General features: G+C 44.4%; 1 protein-coding gene across 2 annotated transcripts in view; it reads right to left on the reverse strand.

The window, feature by feature from the left end:
• The window catches only part of LOC121552372 (ethanolaminephosphotransferase 1), a 41,022-nt gene that overhangs the window by 7,663 nt on the left and 8,359 nt on the right, over nt 1-25,000 (reverse strand). For both annotated transcript variants that reach the window (XM_041865255.2, XM_041865256.1), the window contains exons 3-7: nt 21,363-21,471; nt 19,980-20,054; nt 15,452-15,714; nt 1,126-1,234; nt 942-990 (exon numbers count right to left, since the gene is read on the reverse strand). In XM_041865255.2, the coding sequence (XP_041721189.1) occupies nt 942-990; nt 1,126-1,234; nt 15,452-15,714; nt 19,980-20,054; nt 21,363-21,471 (605 nt within the window). The remainder of the gene's footprint in view (nt 1-941; nt 991-1,125; nt 1,235-15,451; nt 15,715-19,979; nt 20,055-21,362; nt 21,472-25,000) is intronic.

Consider the following 25,000-nt stretch of genomic DNA (forward strand, 5'->3'; position numbering starts at 1 on the left):
AGTTTAGTTTACTAGGATCCCCCGTTAGCTGTTAGTTTAGTTTACTAGGATCCCCCGTTAGCTGTTAGTTTAGTTTACTAGGATCCCCCGTTAGCTGTTAGTTTAGTTTACTAGGATCCCCCGTTAGCTGTTGTTAGTTTAGTTTACTAGGATCCCCCGTTAGCTGTTAGTTTAGTTTACTAGGATCCCCCACTAGCTGTTGTTAGTTTAGTTTACTAGGATCCCCCGTTAGCTGTTAGTTTAGTTTACTAGGATCCCCCACTAGCTGTTAGTTTAGTTTACTAGGATCCCCCGTTATCTGTTGCTAGTTTAGTTTACTAGGATCCCCCGTTAGCTGTTAGTTTAGTTTACTAGGATCCCCCACTAGCTGTTAGTTTAGTTTACTAGGATCCCCCGTTATCTGTTGCTAGTTTAGTTTACTAGGATCCCCCGTTAGCTGTTAGTTTAGTTTACTAGGATCCCCCACTAGCTGTTAGTTTAGTTTACTAGGATCCCCCACTAGCTGTTAGTTTAGTTTACTAGGATCCCCCGTTAGCTGTTAGTTTAGTTTACTAGGATCCCCCGTTAGCTGTTAGTTTAGTTTACTAGGATCCCCCGTTAGCTGTTGTTAGTTTAGTTTACTAGGATCCCCCGTTAGCTGTTAGTTTAGTATAGTTTACTAGGATCCCCCAATAGCTGTTGCTAATGCAGCTACTCATCCTGGGGTCCAACAGTGAAATCTTAACTTCAGATCAAAACAGAAAGCTAAGCGTGAGCTAAGGTTAACTCAGTGTAGCTAAACCTACCTGACATGTTGAGTCTGAAGGAGAACTGAGTTTATCAGAGCAAAACACTAAGCTAAGAGTTGGAAGTTACTAGAACACAAAGTATCAGTTAATGTCCCTAAAGTAGCTACTGTTGACATGTCGAGTCTGAACAGTAACCTAAAGGTTGTAACTTACTTGAAGACGTTGTAGAGGCTCATGGGAAGGGTCACAGTGAACGAACAACCTGGATGTGACATCACGGACAACCAATCAGAACACAACATCAATTTACATCAAATCAGAACCAATCACACTGCACAGTGCACAAAACGGACCAATCACAGCTCAGACAGCGGTAATCTGACCAATGGGAGCTCACCGAGGATCATGAAAGTGAAGAGGTCTCGGTAGTGGAAGTTCCACCAGATTGGTTCATACCACGTCTCCACGCCAACCATTGCTGTGAAGATGTACACTATAGAGATGGTCTGGGAGAGAGACACAGAGAGAGAGAGAGACCAAATTGAGACTCTGCATTCAGAATTCTGCAAAAATATCCTCTGTGTACAACGAAAAACACCAAATAATGCATGCAGAGCAGAATTAGGCCGATATCCACTAATTATCAAAATCCAGAAAAGAGCCGTTAAATTCTATAACCACTTAAAAGGGAGCGATTCCCAAACCTTCCATAACAAAGCCATCACCTACAGAGAGATGAACCTGGAGAAGAGTCCCCTAAGCAAGCTGGTCCTGGGGTTCTGTTCACAAACACAAACAGACCCACAGAGCCCCAGGACAACAACAACACAATTAGACCCAACCAAATCATGAGAAAACAAAAAGATAATTACTTGACACATTGGAAATAATTAACATAAAAACAGAGCAAACTAGAATGCTATTTGGCCCTAAACAGAGAGTACACAGTGGCAGAATACCTGACCACTGTGACTGACCCAAACTTAAGGAAAGCTTTGACTATGTACAGACTCAGTGAGCATAGCCTTGCTATTGAGAAAGGCCGCCGTAGGCAGACCTGGCTCTCAAGAGAAGACAGGCTATGTGCACATTACCCACAAAATGAGGTGGAAACTGAGCTGCACTTCCTAACTTCCTGCCAAATGTATGACCATATTAGAGACACATATTTCCCTCAGATTACACAGACCCCAAAGAATTCAAAAACAAACCCTTGGAACTACTGAGTGTAATGTTTACTGTTAATATTTATTGTTTATTTCACTTTTGTTTATTATCTACTTCACTTGCTTTGGCAATGTTAACATATGTTTCCCATGCCAATAAAGCCCTTAAATTGAAATTGAATTGAATTGAGAGACAGAGAGAGAGAGAGAGACAGAGAGAGAGAGAGACAGACACAGAGAGAGAGGGAGAGACAGAGAGAGAGGGAGAGACAGAGAGAGAGACACAGAGAGAGAGGGAGAGACAGAGAGAGAGAGAGAGACAGAGAGACAGAGAGACAGAGAGACAGAGAGACAGAGAGACAGAGAGACAGAGAGACAGAGAGACAGAGAGACAGAGAGACAGAGAGACAGAGACAGAGACAGAGACAGAGACAGAGAGACAGAGACAGAGACAGAGACAGAGACAGAGAGACAGAGAGAGAGAGAGAGACAGAGAGACAGAGAGAGAGAGAGAGAGAGAGAGAGAGAGAGAGAGAGAGAGAGAGAGACAGAGACAGAGACAGAGACAGAGACAGAGAGAGAGACAGAGACAGAGACAGAGAGAGAGAGAGAGAGAAGAGTCCCCTAAGTAAGCTTGTCCTGGGGCTCTGTTCACAAACACAAACAGACCCCACACAGCCCCAGGACAACAACAACAACAACACAACTAGACCCAACCAAATCATGAGAAAACAAAAAGAGAATTACTTGACACATTGGAAAGAACAAACAAAAAAACAGAGCAAACTAGAATGCTATTTGGCCCTAAACAGAGAGTACACAGTGGCAGAATACTTGACCACTGTGACTGACCCAAACTTAAGGAAAGCTTTGACTATGTACAGACTCAGTGAGCATAGCCTTGCTATTGAGAAAGGCCGCCATAGGCAGACCTGGCTCTCAAGAGATGACAGGCTATGTGCACACTGCTCACAAAATGAGGTGGAAACTGAGCTGCACTTCCTAATATCCTGCCAAATGTATGACCATATTAGAGACACATATTTCCCTCAGATTACATAGACCCACAAAGAATTCGAAAACAAACCCAATTTTGATAAACTCCCTTATCTATTGGGTGAAATACCACAGTGTGCCATCACAGCAGCAATATTTGTGACCTGTTGCCACAAGAAAAGGGCAACCAGTGAAGAACAAACACCATTGGAAATACAACCCATATTTATGTTTATTTATTTTCCCCTTTGTACTTTAACTATTTGCACATTGTTACAACACTGTATACAGACATAATATGACATTTGAAATGTCTTTGTTCTTTTGGAACTTCTGAGTTTACTGTTAATATTTATTGTTTATTTCACTTTTGTTTATTATCTACTTCACTTGCTTTGGCAATGTTAACATATGTTTCCCATGCCAATAAATCCCCTTGAATTGAAATTGAATTGAGAGAGTGAGCAAGCGAGAGAGACAGAAACAGAGAGACAGAATGGCGCCGGAGAAAATGGCTGCCGTTTTACAGCCCTCTAACCAATTCAAATCAAATGTTATTGGTCACATACACGTGTTTAGCAGATGTTATAGCGGGTGTAGCGAAATGCTTGTGCTTCTAGCTCCGACATTGCAGTAATATCTAACAAGTAATATCTAACAATTCCACAACATATACCCAATACACACAAATCTAGTAAGGAATGGAATTTAAGAATATACCGTGAGCTCCATAATTCATTGGACAGTGATTTTTGTTTTGTTATTTTGGTTCTGTACTCTAGCACTTTGAGTTTGAAAGGATACAATGACAATGAGGGTGAAGTCCAGACTGTCAGCTTTAATTTGAGGGTATTTTCATACATATCGGATGAACCGTTTAGAAATTATGGAAGCTTTTGTACATGGTCCCCCCCATTTTCAGGCATCAAAAAACATTGGACAGTTTAACATAATATAGAATAAAGTAATCATTGTTAATATTTGGTCGCATATCCTTTGCATGCAATGACTGCTTGAAGTCTGCGATGCATCGCCATCACCAGACGCTGAGTATCTTCCCTGGTGATGCTCTGCCAGGCCTGTACTGCATCCATCTTCAGTTCCTGCTTGTTTCTGAGACTTATTGCCTTCAGTCTCCTCTTCAGCATGTAAAATGCACGTTCAATTGGATTCAGATCCGGTGATTGACTCGGCCAGTCAAGGACTTTCCACTTTTTGGCCATCAAAAACCCCTTTGTTGCTCTAGCAGTATGTTTAGGGTCATTGTCTTGTTGCATGATGAAGTGCCGTCCAATGAGTTTGGAGGCATTTGGTTTTATCTGAGCAGATAAAATATTTCTGTAGATTTCAGAATTCATTGTTCTACTTCTGTCTGCAGTCACATCATCGATGAAGACAAGTGAGCCTGTTCCACTGGCAGCCATACAGGCCCAAGCCATAACACCCCCTCCACCATGTTTCACGGATGAGGTGGTATGCTTTGGATCATGGGCATTTCTGTTTTTTCCTCCACACTTTCCTCTTTCCATCACTCTGGGACATGTTCATCTTTGTCTCATCTGTCCACAATACTTTTTTTCCAGAACTCTTGGGGCTCTTTTACGTGCTTTTTAGCAAACTGTAATCTTGCCTTTCTGTTCTTCAGGCTTATCAGTGGTTTGCATCTTGTAGTGTTACCCTCTGTAGTCCTGCTGGTGTAGTCTTCTACGTATGGTAGGCTTTGACACATCTACACCTGCATCCAGGAGAGTGGTTTTGATCTGTTGGGCTGTTGTCAGGGGGGTTTCTTCACCATAGAGAGAATTCTCCGGTTCATCCACTACAGTGGTCTTCCTCTGTCTACCGGGTCTTTTGACATAATTTAGTTTACCGGTTGTTTTTTTCTTGTTTATGATGAACCAAACTATTGACTTGGGCATGGCCAGGGTTTTTGCAATGTTCCTGATTGATTTTCATTTCTGAGCCTTATGACGGCCAGCTTCATTTGCATCGACACTGCTGTCTTCCTCATGTTGTCACACCCCAACAACAACCTCCAAAGGCAATAGCAACGTCTAGAATCATTACTATTCATCAACAGCTCTCCTGCATTCACTAACGACACAAATGAATACACCTGCCTAACCACACACATCTGTGAAGCCAATTTAACAAATACTTGTAGTACCTTAAAATGGGGGGACCATGTACAAAAGGTGCTGTCATTTCTAAACGGTTCATCCGATATGTATGAAAATACCCTCAAATTAAAGCTGCCAGTCTTCACTTCACCCTCAGTGTCATTGTATCATTTCAAACTCGAAGTGCTAGAGTACAGAACCAAAATAACAAAAAAATGGTCACTGTCCAATGAATTATGGAGCTCACTGTATACATATATGGACAAGCAATGACAGAGCGGCAGGACTAAGTTACAGTAGAATATTATAGAATAGAATACAGTATATACATATGAGATGAGCATTGCAAGATATGTAAACATTATTAAAGTGACTAGTGTTCCATTTCTTAAAGTGGCCAGTGATTTCAATAGGCTGCAGCAGCCTCTAATGTGCTAGTGATGGCTATTTAACAGTCTGATGGCCTTGAGAAAGAAGCTGTTTTTCAGTCTCTCTGTCCCAGCTTTGATGCACCTGTACTGACCTCGCCTTCTGCATGATAGTGGGGTGAACAGGCAGTGGTCCGGGTGGTTGATGTCCTTGACGATCGTTTTGGCCTTCCTGTGACATCAGGTGCTGTAGGTGTCTTGGAGGGCGGGTAGTTTGCCACCGGTAATGCGTTCGGCAGACCGCACCACCCTCTGGAGAGCCCTGCGGTTGCGGGCGGTGCAGTTGCCTACCAGGCTGTGATACAGCCTGACATGATGGTCTCAATTGCCGACGACACAACAGTGGTAGGCCTGATCACCGACAACGATGAGACAGCCTATAGGGAGGAGGTCAGAGACCTGGCCGTGTGGTGCCAGGACAACAACCTCTCCCTCAACGTGACCAAGACAAAGGAGATGATTGTGGACTACAGGAAAAAAAAGAGGACTGAGCACGCCCCCATTCTCATCGACAGGGCTGTAGTGGAACAGGTTGAGAGCTTCAAGTTCCTTGGTGTCCACATCACCAACGAACTATCATGGTCCAAACACACCAAGACAGTCGTGAAGAGGGCACGACAAAGCCTATTCCCCCTCAGGAGACTGGAAAAGATTTGGCATGGGTCCTCAGATCCTCAAAAAATTCTACAGCTGCACCATCGAGAGCATCCTGACTGGTTGCATCACCACCTGGTATGGCAACTGCTTGGCCTCCGACCGCAAGGCACTACAGAGGGTAGTGCGTACGGCCCAGTACATCACTGGGGCCAAGCTTCCTGCCATCCAGGACCTCTATACCAGGCGGTGTCAAAGGAAGGCCCTCAAAATTGTCAAAGACTCCAGCCACCCTAGTCAGACTGTTCTCTCTGCTTCCGCACGGCAAGCGGTACCGGAGTGCCAAGTCTAGGTCCAAAATACTTCTCATCAGCTTCTACCCCCAAGCCATAAGACTCCTGAACAGCTAATCATGGCTACCCGGACTATTTGCACTGCCCCCCCACCCCATCCTTTTTACGCTGCTGCTACTCTGTTAATTATTTATGCATAGTCACTTTAACTCTACCCACATGTACATTTCAATTTTATTTTATATAGCCCTTCTTACATCAGCTATTATCTCGAAGTGCTGTACAGAAACCCAGCCTACATATTACTTCAACTACCTCAACTAGCCGGTGCCCCCGCACATTGACTATGCACCGGTACCCCCCTGTATATATAGCCTCCCTACTGTTATTTTATTTTACTTCTGCTCTTTTTTTCTCAACACATTTTTTTGTTGTTGTTTTATTTGTACTTTTTTTGTTAAAAATAAATGCACCGTTGGTTAAGGGCTGTAAGTAAGCATTTCACTGTAATGTCTGCACCTGTTGTATTCGGCGCATGTGACCAATACAATTTGATTTTATTTGAATTGTGCCTCTGTAAACGTTTTTGAGGGTTTTAGGTGCCAAGATAAATTTCTTCAGCCTCCTGAGGTTGAAGAGGCTCTGTTGCACCTTCTTCACCACACTGTCTGCGTGGGTGGACCATTTCAGCTTGTCAGTGATGTGTACGCCAAGGATCTTGAAGCTTTCCACCTTCTCCACTGCGGTCCCGTCAATGTGGATAGGGGGGTGCACCCTCTGCTGTTTCCTGAAGTCCACGATCATCTCCTTTGTTTTGTTAACGTTGAGTGAGAGGTTATTGTCCTGGCACCACACTCCCAGAGCCCTCACCTCCTCCCTGTAGGCTGTCTCATCATTGTTGGAAATCAAGCTTACTACTGTTGTATCGTCTGCAAACTTGATGATTGTGTTGGAGGCGTGCGTGGCCACGCAGTCATGGGTGAACAGGGAGTACAGGAGGGGGCTGAGCATGCACCCTTGTGGGGCCCCAGTGTTGAGGATCAGCGAAGTGGAGATGTTGTTTCCTACCTTCACCACCTGGGGGCGGCCCATCAGGAAGTCCAGGACCCAGTTGCACAGGGTGGGGTTCAGATCCAGGGCCTCGAGCTTAATGATTAGCTTGGAGGGTACTATGGTGTTGAATGCTGAGCTATAGTCAATGAACAGCATTCTTACATAGGTATTCCTCTTGTCCAGATGGGATAGGGCAGTGAACAGTGTGATGGCGATTGCATCGTCTGTGGATCTATTGGGGCGGTAAGCAAATTGAAGTGGGTCTAGGGTGACAGGTAAGGCAGAGGTGATATGATCCTTGACTAGTCTCTCAAAGCACTTCATGATGACAGAGGTGAGTGCTACGGGGCGATAGTCATTTAGCTCAGTTACCTTTGCTTTCTTGGGTACAGGAACAATGGTGGCCATCTTGAAGCATGTGGGAACAGCAGACTGGGAAAGGGAGAGATTGAAAATGTCCGTAAACACACCAGCCAGCTGGTCTGCGCATGCTCTGAGGACACGGCTAGGGATGCCGTCTGGGCCGGCAGCATTGCGGGGGTTAACATGCTTAAATGTATTACATCGGCCACGGAGGAGAGGCCACTGTCCTTGGTAGTGGGCCTCGTCAGTGACACTGTCTTATCCTCAAAGCGGGCGAAGAAGGTGTTTAGCTTGTCTGGAAGCGAGACGCTGTCGGCGACGTGGCTGGTTTTCCTTTTGTAGTCCTTGATTGTCTGTAGACCCTGCCACATACGTCTTGTGTCTGAGCCGTTGAATTGCGGAGGTTCGCACCTTCAGTTTTGCGCGAATGGTGCCATCTATCCACGGTTTCTGGTTAGGGTAGGTTTTAATAGTCTCAGTGGGCACAACATGTCCTATAAACTACTAAACATTCCTAATAACTGTATCCGTCAAAATTATTTTCGCAAGCTACCCGGAACATATCCCAGTCTGCGTCATCAAAACAATCTTGAAGTGTGGATTTCGATTTGTCAGACCAGTGTTGAGTAGTCTTTAGCACGGGTACTTCCTGTTTGAGTTTCTGTCTATAGGAAGGGAGGAGCAAAATGGAGTCGTGGTCAGATTTGCCGAGAGGAGGGCGGGGGAGGGCCTTATAACCATCCCGGAAGTGCGAATAGCAATGGTCGAGGATTTTAGCAGCGTGAGCACAAGAGTCGATATGTTGATAGAACTTCGGCAGCCTAGTCCTCAAATTTGCTTTGTTAAAATCCCCGGCTACAATAAATGCAGCCTCAGGATATGTGGTTTCCAGTTTGCATAAGGTCCAGTGAAGTTCTTTGAGGGCCGTCGTGGTATCGGCTTGAGGGGGGATATACACGGCCGTGACTATAACCGAAGAGAATTCTCTTGGGAGATAATACGGTCGGCATTTGATTGTGAGGTATTCTAGGTCGGGTGAACAGAAGGACTCGAGTTCCTGTATGTTGTTACAATTACACCATGAGTCGTTAATCATGAAACACACACCTCTGCCCTTCTGCTTCCCGAAGAGATATTTATTCCTGTCTGCGCGATGAACTGAGAACCCATCTGGCTGGACCGATTTCGACAGAATATACCCAGAGAGCCATGTTTCTGTGAAACAAAGTATGTTACAGGCCTTGATGTCTCTCTGGAAAGAAGTCCTTGCCCGGAGCTCGTCGAGCTTGTTAACCAGAGACTGAACATTAGCGAGTAATATACTTGGAAGCGGTGGGTGGTGTGTTCCTCCTAAGTCGAACCAGCTGGCCGCTCTGAGTGCCTCTCCTCCGCCGGCGATGTTTTGGGTCAGCCGCTGGAATCAGTTCAATTGCCCTGGGGAGAGCAAACAAAGGATCTGCATCGGGAAAGTCGTATTCCTGGTCGTAATGCGTGTGAGTTACCGCTGCTCTGATATCCAATAGTTTTTCCCGGCTGTATGTAATGATACAAAACACTTTGAGCTAATAATGTAAAAAAGTATATATAAAAAAAGAAAATACTGCAAAGTTTTCTAAGAGCTAGTCGTGAGGCCGCCATCCTCGTCGGAGCCAGGTACACGATGCAGATCCTTTGTATGCTCTCCCCAGGGCAATTGAACTGATTCCAGCAGCTGACCCAAAACATCGCCGGCGGAGGAGAGGCACTCGGAGAGGCCTTCTGATAACCAGGTGGCGAATCGCATCTCTGCATGTCTGGCAGACATATCAGTATGGATGACGGATCACCACCTCAAGCTGAACCTTGGCAAGACGGAGCTGCTCTTCCTCCCGGGGAAGGACTGCCTGTTCCATGATCTCGCCATCACGGTTGACAACTCCGTTGTGTCCTCCTCCCAGAGTGCGAAGAGCCTTGGCTTGACCCTGGACAACACCCTGTCGTTCTCCTCTAACATCAAGGCGGTGACCCGATCCTGTAGGTTCATGCTCTACAACATTCGGAGAGTACGACCCTGCCTTACACAGGAAGCGGCACAGGTCCTAATCCAGGCACTTGTCATCTCCCCTCTGGATTACTGCAACTCGCTGTTGGCTGGGCTCCCTGCCTGTGCCATTAAACCCCTACAACTCCTCCAGAATGCCGCAGCCCGTCTGGTGTTCAACCTTCCCAAGTTCTCTCACGTCACCCCGCTCCTCCGCACACTCCACTGGCTTCCAGTTGAAGCTCGCATCTGCTACAAGACCATGGTGCTTGCCTACGGAGCTGTGAGGGGAACGGCACCTCAGTACCTTCAGGCTCTGATCAGTCCTACACCCAAACGAGGGCATTGCGTTCATCCACCTCTGGCCTGCTGGCTCCCCTACTTCTGCGGAAGCATAGTTCCCGCTCAGCCCAGTCAAAACTGTTCGCTGCTCTGGCACCCCAATGGTGGAACAAGGTCCCTCACGACGCCAGGACAGCGGAGTCACTCACCACCTTCCAGAGACATTTGAAACCCCACCTCTTTAAGGAATACCTGGGATAGGATAAAGTAATCCTTCTATCCCCCCCTTACCCCAACCCCAACCCAAAAACAAAAAATAGAAACAATTAATAAATACATTGTAAAGAGGTGATCCCACTGGCTATAAGGTGAATGCACCTATTTGTAAGTCGCTTTGGATAAGAGCGTCTGCTAAATGACGTAAATGTAAATGTACACACCAATTGTATGAAAGCGGCAGCTCTACCCTTTAGCTCAGTGCAGATGTTGCCTGTAATCCATGGCTTCTGGTTGGGGTATGTACGTACAGTCACTGTGTGGACGACGTCATCGATGCACTTATTGATGAAGCCAGTGACTGATGTGGTGTACTCCTCAATGCTATCGGAAGAATCCCGGAACATATTCCAGTCTGTGCTAGCAAAACAGTCCTTTAGCTTAGCATCTGCTTCATCTGACCACTTTTTTATTGACCGAGTCACTGGTGCTTCCTGCTTTAGTTTTTGCTTGTAAGCAGGAATCAGGAGGATAGAATAATGGTCAGATTTTCCAAATGGAGGGCGAGGGAGAGCTTTGTACGCGTCTCTGTCTGTGGAGTAAAGGTGGTCTAGAGTCTCACAACTCAATCGCTGGTTGAAAACTGTTTTCTGCCCCTCCCAAAAGATAGAATTTGTAGATAATTGGCCCTCTTTCTGGGACTCACCCACAAACAGCACCAAGCTTGGCCTGCTGAGGAGTGACGGACTCCATCCTAGCTGGAGGGTTGTTAAACAGCCTGTCAGCTTGGTGGAGTCTGCCACTAGCACAATCAGTGTAGTCAGCTCAGCTAAACCCATTTAGACTCGATCTAGGTTGAGTAAAACTAAACATGGCGGTGTTCTCCTTAGCAATCTCACTGGAATAAAGACCTCCTCCATTCCTGTAATTATTGAAAGAGATTGTGATATCTCTATGTAGTCTCGTGTAGCTCAGTTGGTAGAGCATGGTGCTTGCAACGCCAGGGTTGTGAGTTCGTTTCCCACAGGGGATCAGTATGGAAATGTATGCACTCACTAACTGTAAGTCACTTTGGATAAGAGCGTCTGCTAAATGACTAAAATGTAAAAAAAATATCTCACATGTCAAAATAGGGTTACTTAATGTTAGATCCCTCACCGAGGCAGTTATGGTCAATGAACTAATCACTGATCATAATCTTGATGTGATTGGCCTGACTGAAACGTGGCTCAAGCCTGATGAATTTACTGTGTTAAACGAGGCCTCTCCTCCTGGTTACACTTGTGACCATATCATGCGGATGTGTTGCTAACATTTACGACAGCAAATAAAATAAAATACAAATGTTTAAAAAGACTGCGTTTTCGTCTTTTGAGCTTCTAGTCATGAAGTCTATGCAGCCTACTCAATCACTTTTTATAGCTACTGTTTACGGCCCTCCTGGCCCATATAAAGCGTTCCTCACTGAGTTCCCTGAATTCCTATTGGACCTTGTAGTCATGGCAGATAATATTCACATTTTTGGTGACTTTAATATTCACATGGAAAGGTCCAAAGACCCACTCCAAAAGGCTTTCGGAACCATCATCGACTCATTGCCACAGTTATACACTGGATCTAGTTTTGTCCCGTGGAATACATATTGTGGATCTAAATGTTTTTCCTCATAATCCTGGACTATCGGACCACCATCTTATTACGTTTGCAATCGCAACAAATAATCTGCTCAGACTCCAACCAAGGATCATCAAAAGCCGTGCTATAAATTCTCGGACAACCCAAAGATTCCTAGATGCCCTTCCAGACTCCCTCCACCTACCCAAGGACGTCAGAGTACAACAATCGGTTAACCACCTAACTGAGGATCTAAATTTAACCCTGCATAATACCCTAGATGCATAAACCTCGCACCCCTAAAAACAGAAAACATTTGTCACAAGAAATTTGCTCTGTGGTATACAGGAAATACCCGAGCCCTGAAGCAATCTTCCAGAAAATTGGAACAGAAATGGCGCTCCAACAAACTGGAAGTCTTCCGACTAGCTAGGAATAACAGTACTGTGCAATATCGAAGAACCCTCACTGCTGCTCGATCATCCTATTTGTCCAACCTAATTGAGGAGAATAAGAACAATCCAAAATGTATATTTGATAGTGTCGCAAAGCTAACTAAAAAGCAGCATTCCCCAAGAGAGGATGCCTTTCACTTCAGCAGTGATGAATTCATGAACTTCTTAGACGAAAAGATGATGGTCATTAGAAAGCAAATTACGGACTCCTCTTTGAATCTGCGTATCTCTCAAAAGCTTAGTTGTCCTGAGTCTGCACAGAACTGCCAGGACCTAGGATCAATGGAGACACTCAAGTTTTTTAATCCTGTATCTCTTGACAGACCCTAACAGCGCCGGAGAAGATGGCTGCCGTTTTACAGCCCTCTAACCAACCCTCTAACCAATTGTACTATTATGTGTGTTTTTTACAGTTATTTGTAATTTATTCTGTACATAATGTTTCTGCCACCGTCTCTTATGACCAAAAAGAGCTTCTGGATATAAGGACAGCGATTACTCACCTCGTATTGGACAAAGTTTTTTCTTCAACAAGTCGGACGCGAAGGATATCCTACAGACACCCGACAAGGCACAAATCCCCGTCATTTGCAGGAGAAAGAGACGGAGACATCGTGGACGTAGGTCGGGGTGCCTCGTAAGGATCCGACGGCGAGCGAGTAAACTGCCTCTTCCATCAATCCTATTAGCCAATCTTCAATCATTGGAGAACAAATTGGATGACCTAAGATTACGGTTATCCTACCAACGGGACATTAAAAACTGTAATATCTTATGTTTCACCGAGTCGTGGCTGAACGACGACATAATATGCCATTTAGCAGACGCTTTTATCCAAAGCGACTTACAGTCATGCGTGCATACATTTTTGTGTATGGGTGGTCCCGGGGATCGAACCCACTACCCTGGCATTACAAGCGCCGTGCTCTACCAGCTGAGCTACAGAGGACCACCATGGATAACATACAGCTGGCGGGATATACGCTGATTCCGGTAAGACAAGGGGTGGCGGTCTGTGTATATTTATAAACAACAGCTGGTGCATAAAATCTAATATTAAGGAAGTCTCTAGGTTTTGCTCGCCTGAGGTAGAATATCTCATGAGAAGCTGTAGACCACACTATTTACCAAGAGAGTTTTCATCTATATTTTTCGTAGCTGTCTATTTACCACCACAACCCGATGCTGGCACTAAGATTGCACTCAATGAGGCCATAAGTAAACAGGAAAACGCTCATCCAGAGGCAGCGCTCCTAGTGGCCGGGGACTTTAATGCAGGGAAACTTAAATACGTTCTACCTAATTTCTACCAGCATGTTAAATGTGCAACCAGAGGGAAAAAAATTCTAGACCACCTTTACTCCACACACAGAGACGCATACAAAGCTCTCCCTCGCCCTCCATTTAGCAAATCTGACCATAACTCTATCCTCCTGATTCCTGATTATAAGCAAAAACTGAAGCAGGAAGCAGCAGTGACTCGGTTAATAAGGAAGTGGACAGATGACGCAGATGCTAAGCTACAGGACTGCTTTGCTAGCACAGACTGGAATATGTTCCAGGATTCTTCCGATAGCACTGAGGAGTACACCACATCAGTCACTGGCTTCATCAATAAGTGCATCGATGACGTCATCCCCACAGTGACCGTACGTACATACCCCAACCAGAAGCCATGGATTACAGGCAACATCCGCACTGAGCTAAAGGGTAGAGCTGCCGCTTTCAAGGAGCGGGACTCTAACCCGGACGCTTATAAGAAATACCGCTATGCCCTCCGACGAACCATCAAACAGGCAAAGAGTCAATACAGGACTAAGATTGAATCGTACTACACCGGCTCTGATGCTCGTCGGATGTGGCAGGGCTTGCAAACTATTACAGACTACAAAGGGAATCACAGCCGCGAGCTGCCCAGTGACACAAGCCTACCAGACGAGCTAAATCACTTCTATGCTCGCTTCAAGGCAAGCAACACTGAAGCATGCATGAGAGCATCAGCTGTTCCGGATGACTATGTGATCACGCTCTCCATAGCCTACGTGAGTAAGACTTTTAAGCAGGTCAACATTCACAAGGCCGCAGGTCCAGACGGATTACCAGGACGTGTACTCCGAGCATGCGCTGACCAACTTGCAAGTGTCTTCACTGACATTTTCAACATGTCCCTGACTGAGTCTGTAATACCAACATGTTTCAAGCAGACCCTGTGCCCAAGAACACTAAGATAACCTGCCTAAATGACTACCGACCCGTAGCACTCATGTTTGTAGCCATGAAGTGCTTTGAAAGGCTGGTCATGGCTCACATCAACACCATTATCCCAGAAATCCTAGACCCACTCCAATTTGCATACCGCCCCAACATATCCAAAGATGATGCAATCTCTATTGCACTCCACACTGCCCTTTCACACCTGGACAAGAGGAACACCTATGTGAGAATGCTATTCATTGACTACAGCTCAGCGTTCAACACCATAGTGCCCTCAAAAGTTATCACTAAGCTAAGGATCCTGGGACTAAACACCTCCCTCTGCAACTGGATCCTGGACTTCCTGACGGGAAGTCACGTCATGCGATACCGGAGCGCCAAGTCTAGGTCCAAAAGGCTTCTTAACAGCTTCTACCCCCAAGCCATAAGACTCCTGAACAGCTAATCATTGCTACCCGGACTATATGCACTGCCCCCCCCACCCGCCTCTTTTACGCTGCTGCTACTCTGTGTTTATTATCTATGCATAGTCACTTTAACTCTACCTACATGTACATATTACCTCAATTACCTCGACTAACCGGTGCCCCCGCACATTGACTCTGTACCGGTACCCGCTGTATATAGCCTCCCTACTGTTATTTTATTTTACTTCTGCTCTTTAATTATTTGCTATTTTTTAATTATCTATCTTTTTACTTATCTATTTTTTCTCTTTTCTTAAAAACTGCATTGTTGGTTAAGGGCTTGTAAGTAAGCATTTCACTGTAATGTCTACACCTGTTGTATTCGGCGCATGTGGCAAATACAATTTGATTTGAGACAGAGGCAGAGAGAGAGACAGAGTGAGACAGGGGTAGACAGAAGGATGAGGGGTAGGTGTATGTGTATGCAGTGTGTCCTACTCACCACTTGGCTGATGTCATAGCCCCAGGGCAGGAAGAGGATTCCTGTGTTGTATTTCTCCCAGTGAGACAGGATGAATGAGAACAGGACCACCCACAGGATGTAGTACAACGTGGCCACGCCCACACCGCTCTCTCCACGCCCAAATATGGAGTAGACGGTGGCCACGAAGAACACACAGGCCCAGCTGTCCAGGCCGTGGTCAAACAGCTCCCCCAGTGGTGTGGAGGAGTTAGTACGCCTCGCCTGCTTCCCATCCACACCGTCTTTATAACAGAGAGAGAGACAGAGAGAGAGACAGAGAGAGAGACAGAGAGAGAGACAGAGACAGAGACAGAGAGAGAGACAGAGACAGAGACAGAGACAGAGACAGAGACAGAGACAGAGACAGAGACAGAGACAGAGACAGAGACAGAGACAGAGACAGAGACAGAGACAGAGACAGAGACAGAGACAGAGACAGAGACAGAGACAGAGACAGAGACAGAGACAGAGACAGAGACAGAGACAGAGACAGAGACAGAGACAGAGACAGAGACAGAGACAGAGAAAGAGACAGAGACAGAGACAGAGACAGAGACAGAGACAGAGACAGAGACAGAGACAGAGACAGAGACAGAGAGAGAGAGAGAGAGAGAGAGAGAGAGAGAGAGAGAGAGAGAGAGAGAGAGATCTGGTCATTTTCACGATTTCATAAAATTCATATGTTTGGGAATGACGTATACTACAGCGGAAATTTGGACAATTAATGGACACTGCAGTAGTGCTGTCTCTGACCCAAACAAATTTTGGTCGACAGAAATTTTAAAAATGTATTTTTCCATATATAGACATCCTATGTGTTTTAATCAAATCAACTATATGCACTGACCTTATCTGATGCTTTAAGTGCACTGTTTGATTATAATAATAAATAATATGCCATTTAGCAGACGCTTTTATCCAAAGCGACTTACAGTCATGCGTGCATACATTTTTGTGTATGGGTGGTCCCGGGGATCGAACCCACTACCTTGGCGTTACAAGCGCCGTGCTCTACCAGCTGAGCTACAGAGGACCACGATGATTAAATAATTAAGACACACAAATGACTAGAGGGAGTCCGACTGCAATTGATTTGATTGTGCCAGATTTGCTGCGCTGTGTAAGAAAGAAAATGACAGCGAGTGACTTCTCCCTGCTGCAGCGACCACCACAGAACATCAACAGTCCATGTTGCTGAAGCTGCAACATGATTACAGCCATTTCTGACTGAAAAGTTCTGTTACCGAAATCCCTCATTTGTTTAGGAAAAACATTCCCTCAACCCTTGCTGTCTTTACATTACGTGACCAATAGGGAACATCATAATCACATCAATAAATTGGCCACAAACAAACTCTGGACACCGTAACGCATTGACAGCTAAATGGATGCAGAGGACGTGACAAATTAACTCGAGACGGGGGAATATTTACAGGTTGCTCAGGAGGTAAAGGGGAATTCAGATGTGTGGGATAAAATGTGACTAGTTGACTAATACTGGAGATCAAGAACATTAAGGTAAGGAGCAGCTCTGCTCCAAACAGGTGCTGTTAGCTCTGCTCCAAACAGGTGCTGTTAGCTCTGCTCCAAACAGGTGCTGTTAGCTCTGCTCCAAACAGGTGCTGTTAGCTCTGCTCCAAACAGGTGCTGTTAGCTCTGCTCCAAACAGGTGCTGTTAGCTCTGCTCCAAACAGGTGCTGTTAGCTCTGCTCCAAACAGGTGCTGTTAGCTCTGCTCCAAACAGGTGCTGTTAGCTCTGCTCCAAACAGGTGCTGTTAGCTCTGCTCCAAACAGGTGTTGTTAGCTCTGCTCCAAACAGGTGCTGTTAGCTCTGCTCCAAACAGGTGCTGTTAGCTCTGCTCCAAACAGGTGCTGTTAGCTCTGCTGTATATTATGTGCTCCAAACAGGTGCTGTTAGCTCTGCTCCAAACAGGTGCTGTTAGCTCTGCTCCAAACAGGTGCTGTTAGCTCTGCTGTATATTATGTGCTCCAAACAGGTGCTGTTAGCTCTGCTCCAAACAGGTGCTGTTAGCTCTGCTCCAAACAGGTGCTGTTAGCTCTGCTCTATATTATCTGCTCCAAACAGGTGCTGTTAGATTATGTGCTCCACTATATCATTTTTCGGACCGTTTGGAACAACGTAAACAATAAATAAATTATAAGCGTACCAGAGTCTGTTGTAAAGTTTATTACAGGGAAGACTAAAAACAGATTATTTCATTAATGCAATTTCCAAAAATGGAACGGTTTATTTATTGTTTAAGCTAATTATTCAAGTCTCGCCTTTATTTTGTTTTAAAACTAAAATGCTTGATTGCATTTCAAATAATGAATGACTTGTATGCTGTGTGATGACATTAATAAATTAATGATTAATTGATACAGTAAAAAAATAATAAATACAGTAGCCTATAGAAGTATTGAAATATACAGTGGGGGAAAAAAGTATTTAGTCAGCCACCAATTGTGCAAGTTCTCCCACTTAAAAAGATGAGAGAGGCATGTAATTTTCATCATAGGTACACGTCAACTATGACAGACAAAATGAGAAGAAAAAAAATCCAGAAAATCACATTGTAGGATTTTTAATGAATTTCTTTGCAAATTACGGTGGAAAATAAGTATTTGGTCAATAACAAAAGTTTCTCAATACTTTGTTATATACCCTTTGTTGGCAATGACACAGGTCAAACGTTTTCTGTAAGTCTTCACAAGGTTTTCACACACTGTTGCTGGTATTTTGGCCCATTCCTCGATGCAGATCTCCTCTAGAGCAGTGATGTTTTGGGGCTGTCGCTGGGCAACACGGGACTTTCAACTCCCCTCCAAAGATTTTCTATGGGGTTGAGATCTGGAGACTGGCTAGGCCACTCCAGGACCTTGAAATGCTTCTTACGAAGCCACTCCTTCATTGCCCGGGCGGTGTGTTTGGGATCATTGTCATGCTGAAAGACCCAGCCACGTTTCATCTTCAATGCCCTTGCTGATGGAAGGAGGTTTTCACTCAAAATCTCACGATACATGGCCCCATTCATTCTTTCCTTTACACGGATCAGTCGTCCTGGTCCCTTTGCAGAAAAACAGCCCCAAAGCATGATGTTTCCACCCCCATGCTTCACAGTAGGTATGGTGTTCTTTGGATGCAACTCAGCATTCTTTGTCCTCCAAACACGACGAGTTGAGTTTTTACCAAAAAGTTCTATTTTGGTTTCATCTGACCATATGACATTCTCCCAATCCTCTTCTGGATCATCCAAATGCACTCTAGCAAACTTCAGACGGGCCTGGACATGTACTGGCTTAAGCAGGGGGACACGTCTGGCACTGCAGGATTTGAGTCCCTAGCGGCGTAGTGTGTTACTGATGGTAGGCTTTGTTACTTTGGTCCCAGCTCTCTGCAGGTCATTCACTAGGTCCCCCGTGTGGTTCTGGGATTTTTGCTCACCGTTCTTGTGATCATTTTGACCCCACGGGGTGAGATCTTGCGTGGAGCCCCAGATCGAGGGAGATTATCAGTGGTCTTGTATGTCTTCCATTTCCTAATAATTGCTCCCACAGTTGATTTCTTCAAACCAAGCTGCTTACCTATTGCAGATTCAGTCTTCCCAGCCTGGTGCAGGTCTACAATTTTGTTTCTGGTGTCCTTTGACAGCTCTTTGGTCTTGGCCATAGTGGAGTTTGGAGTGTGACTGTTTGAGGTTGTGGACAGGTGTCTTTTATACTGATAACAAGTTCAAATAGGTGTCATTAATAAAGGTAACGAGTGGAGGACAGAGGAGCCTTTTAAAGAAGAAGTTACAAGTCTGTGTGAGCCAGAAATCTTGCTTGTTTGTAGGTGACCAAATACTTTTTTTCCACCATAATTTGCAAATAAATTCATAAAAAATCCTACAATGTGATTTTCTGGAATTTGTTTTCTCATTTTGTCTGTCATAGTTGACGTGTACCTATGATGAAAATTACAGGCCTCTCTCATCTTTTTAAGTGGGAGAACTTGCACAATTGGTGGCTGACTAAATACTTTTTTTCCCCACTGTAGGCCTAAGTAAGTTACGGTATTGAGACTAAACAGGATGCCCTCTACAGCATCTCATTAAAATTCAAATCAATTTATAACATTTTTGACATGCGTTTATCTGGATTTTTTTGTTGTTATTCTGTCTCTCACTGTTCAAATAAACCTACCATTAAAATTATAGACTGATCATGTCTTTGTCAGTGGGCAAACATACAAAATCAGCAGGGGATCAAATACTTTTTTCCCTCACTGTAACTATATATATATATATATATATATATATATATATATATATGCACCACTTTACCATTATTTATTTATTTGAATTTTTTTCATTTCACTTCACCAATTTTGTGTACGTCCATTACATGAAATCCAAATAAAATCCATTTAAATTACAGGTTGTAATGCAACAAAATAGTAAAAAAGCCAAGGGGGATGAATAGTTCTGCAAGGCCCTGTACCTAGTGTACACACAGCAGTACTCACCCAGTGTATACGCCAGGAAGTTGGAGAGTCCTGCAGCGACCCAAACCCAGCTCGGCACATGTGTTTGTCCTTCAGCTGAGACAAAACACAAACATCAGTTACTTTGTGCAAACATACATTTACATACACTGCATGACCAACATGTTGTGTACTCGTATAGTCGAAATACATGTGTTTAAAAAACAATCACATATTTTTTCTGTTCTGAGCCAATTGTAAGTGTATTTAACAATAATAAAACATCTACACTGCATGACCAAAATGTTGTGGACACCTGCTCGCCAAACAGCTCATCAAAAATCATGGGCATTAATATGGAGTTGGTCCTCCCCTTTGCTGCTATAACAGCCTCCACTCTTCTGGGAAGGCTTTCCACTAGATGTTGGAACATTGCTGCGGGGACTTGCTTCCATTCAGCCACAAGAGCATTAGTGAGGTTGGGCACTGATGTTGGGCGATTAGGCCTGGCTCGCAGTCGGCGTTCCAATTCATCCCAAAGGTGTTCGATGGGGTTGAGGTCAGGGCTCTGTACAGGCCAGTCAAGTTCTTCCACAACGATTTCGACAAACCATTTCTATATGGACCTCACTTTGTGAACGGGCACATTGTCATGCTGAAACAGGAAAGGGCCTTCCCCAAACTGTTGCCACAAAGTTGGAAGCATAGAATCATCTAGAACGTTGTTGTATGCTGTAGCGTTAAGATTTCCCTTCATTGGAACTAAGGGGCCTAGCCCTAACCATGAAAAACAACCCCAGACCATTATTCCTCCTCCACCAAACGTTACAGTTGGCACTATGCATTGGGGCAGGTAGCATTTTGCTCCAATGGCGGCAAGCTTTACACCACTCCAACCGACGCATGGCATTGCGCATGGTGATCTTAGGCTTGTGTGCGGCTGCTCGGCCATGGAAACCCATTTCATGAAGCTCCCGACGAACAGTTCTTGTGCTGACGTTGCTTCCAGAGGCAGTTTGGAACTAGGTAGTGAGTGTTGCAACCAAGGACAGACTATTTTTACGCGCTAAGCGCTTCAGCCCTTGTGTGGCCTACCAATTCACGGCTGAGCTGTTGTTGCTCCTAGACGTTTCCACTTCACAGTAACAGCACTTACAGTTGACCGGGGCAGTTCTAGCAGGGCAGAAATTTGACGAACTGACTTGTTGGAAAGGTGGCATCCTATGACGGTGCCACGTTGAAACTCACTGAGCTCTTCAGTAAGGCCATTCTACTGTCAATGTTTGTCTATGGAGATTGCATGGCTGTGTGCTCGATTTTATAAACCTGTCAGCAACGGGTGTGGCTGAAAAAGCTGAATCCACTAATTTGAAGGGGTGTCCACATATACGGCAGGCACACATATACGGCAGGCGGGTGGCGTACCGGATGCATCAAAGTGGTAGTCGTAGAAGGAGAGCATGAGGAAGTTGAAGACCAGGAACATGAAGCCAGTGAAGGTGATGAGGTTAGGAGCTAACCACCTGGGCATCACCTGGAGGAGAGGAGAGAGAGAGAGGTTAGGAGCTAACCACCTGGAGGAGAGGAGAGAGAGAGAGAGAGGTTAGGAGCTAACCACCTGGAGGAGAGGAGAGAGAGAGAGAGAGGTTAGGAGCTAACCACCTGGAGGAGAGGAGAGAGAGAGAGAGAGGTTAGGAGCTAACCACCTGGGTATCACCTGGAGGAGAGGAGAGACAGAGAGACAGAGAGGTTAAGCGCTAACCACCTGGGCATCAACAAAAATGGGTCACAACTCCTGCAGCTCTGTCGCACGCTGGGTCTGTACATAGTCAATGGTAGGCTTCGAGGAGACTCCTATGGTAGGTACACCTACAGATCACCCCTGCATACTATTAAGAAATGCTATAGATGGAAGGTAGTGTAGAAACCTACCAAAAAACTATTGGCTAACAACAAATACAATCCCTCCTACACAATTTCCTGGACAAAATGTTTTCCTGCAATAGTGAAGCTGTAAACTTAGCAGTAGGAAGCCTGAACAATATATTTGACCTATCAACTAACATATCAAATTTTTATTCCGGCAGAAAACCTAAGACAACTAACAATGATAAATGGTTTGATGAAGAATGCAAAAACCTAAGAAAGAAATTGAGAAACCTATCCAATCAAAAACATAGAGACCTAGAAAACCTGAGCCTGAATCACTAAAACAATACAGAAATACACTACGGTAAAAGAAGGAACGTCAGAAATCAGCTCATTGTGGTTGAAGAAATCCATAGAATCAAATCACTTCTGGGAAATTCGGAACACACTAAACAAACAACAACATGAAGAGTTATCTATCCAAAATGGAGATGTATGGATACACCACTTCTCCAATCTTTTCGGCCATATAAGAAAACATTTAACAAAACATATACATGATAATATACTAAACTTAGAATCAGCTATTAAAGTACCAGAACCCACTGGATTCTCCAATTACGTTGGATGAGCTACAGGACAAAATACAAACTCTCCAATCCAAAAAGGACTGTGATGTTGATGGTATCTGATATGAAACGATAAAATATACAGACCACAAATTCCAACTGCCTATTCTTAAGCTCTTCAACATCATCCTCAGCATCTTCCCCAATATTTGGAACCAAGCCCTGATCACCCCAATCCACAAAAGTGGAGACAAATTTGACCCCAATAATTACAGTGGAATATGCATCAGCAGCAATCTCAGAGAAATCCACTGCAGTATCATCAACAGCAGACTCCAACATTTCCTCAGTGAAAACAATGTCCTGAGCATATGTCAAATTGGCTTCTTACCAAAATACCGTACGACAGACCACGTATTCACCCTGCACACCCTAATTGACAAACAAATTGATGGAAAGTGGGGTTGGGGGGAAGCATATGACATAAAATCAATATACACAAACAACAAGTGTGCGGTTAAAATAGGCAAAAAACATACATTTTCTTTCCACAGGGCCGTGGGGTGAGACAGGGATGCAACTTAAGCCCCACCTTCTTCAACATATATATCAACGAATTGGCTAGGGCACCACCTTCTTCAACATAACAATAATATAATAATAATAATATGCCATTTAGCAGACGCTTTTATCCAAAGCGACTTACAGTCATGTGTGCATACATTTTTACGTATGGGTGGTCCCGGGGATCGAACCCACTACCCTGGCGTTACAAGCGCCATGCTCTACCAATTGAGCTACAGAGGACCACATATATATCAATTAATTGGTGAGGGCACTAGAAGTCTGCAGCACCCGGCCTCACCCTACTAGACTCTAAAGTCAAATGTTTACTGTTTGCTGATGATCTGGTGCTTCTGTCACCGACCAAGGAGGGCCTACAGCAGCACCTAGATCTTCTGCACAGATTCCGTCAGACCTGGGCCCTGACAGTAAATCTCAGTAAGACAAAAATAATGGTGTTCCAAAAAAGGTCAGCTAGCCAAGACAACAAATGATATCTAGACACTGTTGCCCTAGAGCACACAAAGAATTACACCTACCTCGGCCTAAACATCAACACCACAGGTAACTTCCACAGGGCTGTGAACGATCTGACAGCTCAAAAAGGAACATAAACTCAACATCCAAATTAGGATCTGGCTAAAAATACTTGAATCAGTTATCGAACCCATTGCCCTCTATGGCTGTGAGGTCTGGGGTCCACTCACCAACCCAAAATATTTACAAAATGGGACAAACACCCAATTGAGACTCTGCATGCAGAATTCTGCAAAAATATACGTTGTGTACAATGCAAAAACCCAAACAATGCATGCAGAGCAGGATTAGGACCACACCCACTAATTATCAAAATCCAGAAAAGAGCTGTTAATTTCTACAACCACCTAAAAGGAAGCGATGCCCACACATAATAATAATAATAATAATAATAATAATAATAATAATAATAATATGCCATTTAGCAGACCCCACCACAAAGCCATCACCTACAGAGAGATGAACCTGGAGAAGAGTCCCCTCAGCCAGATGGTCCTGGGGCTCTGTTCACAAACATAAACAGACCTCAGGACAGCAACACATTTAGACCAAACCAAATTATGAGAAAGCAAAAATATAACTATTTGACACACTGGAAAGAATCAACCAAAACCCAGAGCAAATTGGAATGCTATCTGGCCCTAAACAGAGAGTACACAGTGGCAGAATACCTGACCACTGTGACTGACCCAAACTTAAGGAAAGCTTTGACTATGTACAGACTCAGTGAGCATAGCCTTGCTATTGAGAAAGGCCGCCGTAGGCAGACCTGGCTCTCAAGAGAAGACAGGCTATGTGCCCACTGCCCACAAAATGAGGTGGAAACTGAGCTGCACTTCCTAAACTCCTGCCAAATGTATGACCATATTAGAGACACATATTTCCCTCAGATTACACAGACCACAAAGAATTAGAAAAAAAATCAAACATTGATAGACTCCCATATCTGTTAGGTGAAATGTGCAGTCAAAGCAGAAAGATTTGTGGCCCGTTGCATTGAGAAAAGGGCAACCAGTGGCACATTGTAAATACAACATATATTTATCTATTTATTTTCTCTTTCATACTAAATCTACTTGCACATTGTTACAACACTGTAAATAGCCAATTGAAATGTCTATATTCTTTGAAAACTTTTGTGAGTGTAATGTTTACTAATGTTTCCCTTGTTTATTTCCCTTTGGTTTCTTGTCTATCCAATTTGCTTATGCGATGTAAACATAGGTTTCCATGCCAATAAAGAGAGAGACAGAGACAGAGAGACAGAGAGACAGAGAGACAGAGAGAGCGAGAGAGAGAGAGAGAGAGGGATAGAGATAGAGAGAGAGAGAGAGAGATAGACAGAGAGAGAGAGAGAGAGAGAGAGATAGAGATAGAGACAGAGAGAGAGAGGGATAGAGATAGAGACAGAGAGAGAGAGGGATAGAGATAGAGAGAGAGAGATAGAAGGGTAGAGGTAGAGAGAGGATCGACTTTATTGTATCTCAGCAGACAGTGGAAACCTCATTAATGATGCAGACAGAC

Source organism: Coregonus clupeaformis, chromosome 36, assembly GCF_020615455.1.
Source record: "Coregonus clupeaformis isolate EN_2021a chromosome 36, ASM2061545v1, whole genome shotgun sequence".
In the NCBI taxonomy this organism is placed as follows: Eukaryota; Metazoa; Chordata; class Actinopteri; order Salmoniformes; family Salmonidae; genus Coregonus; species Coregonus clupeaformis.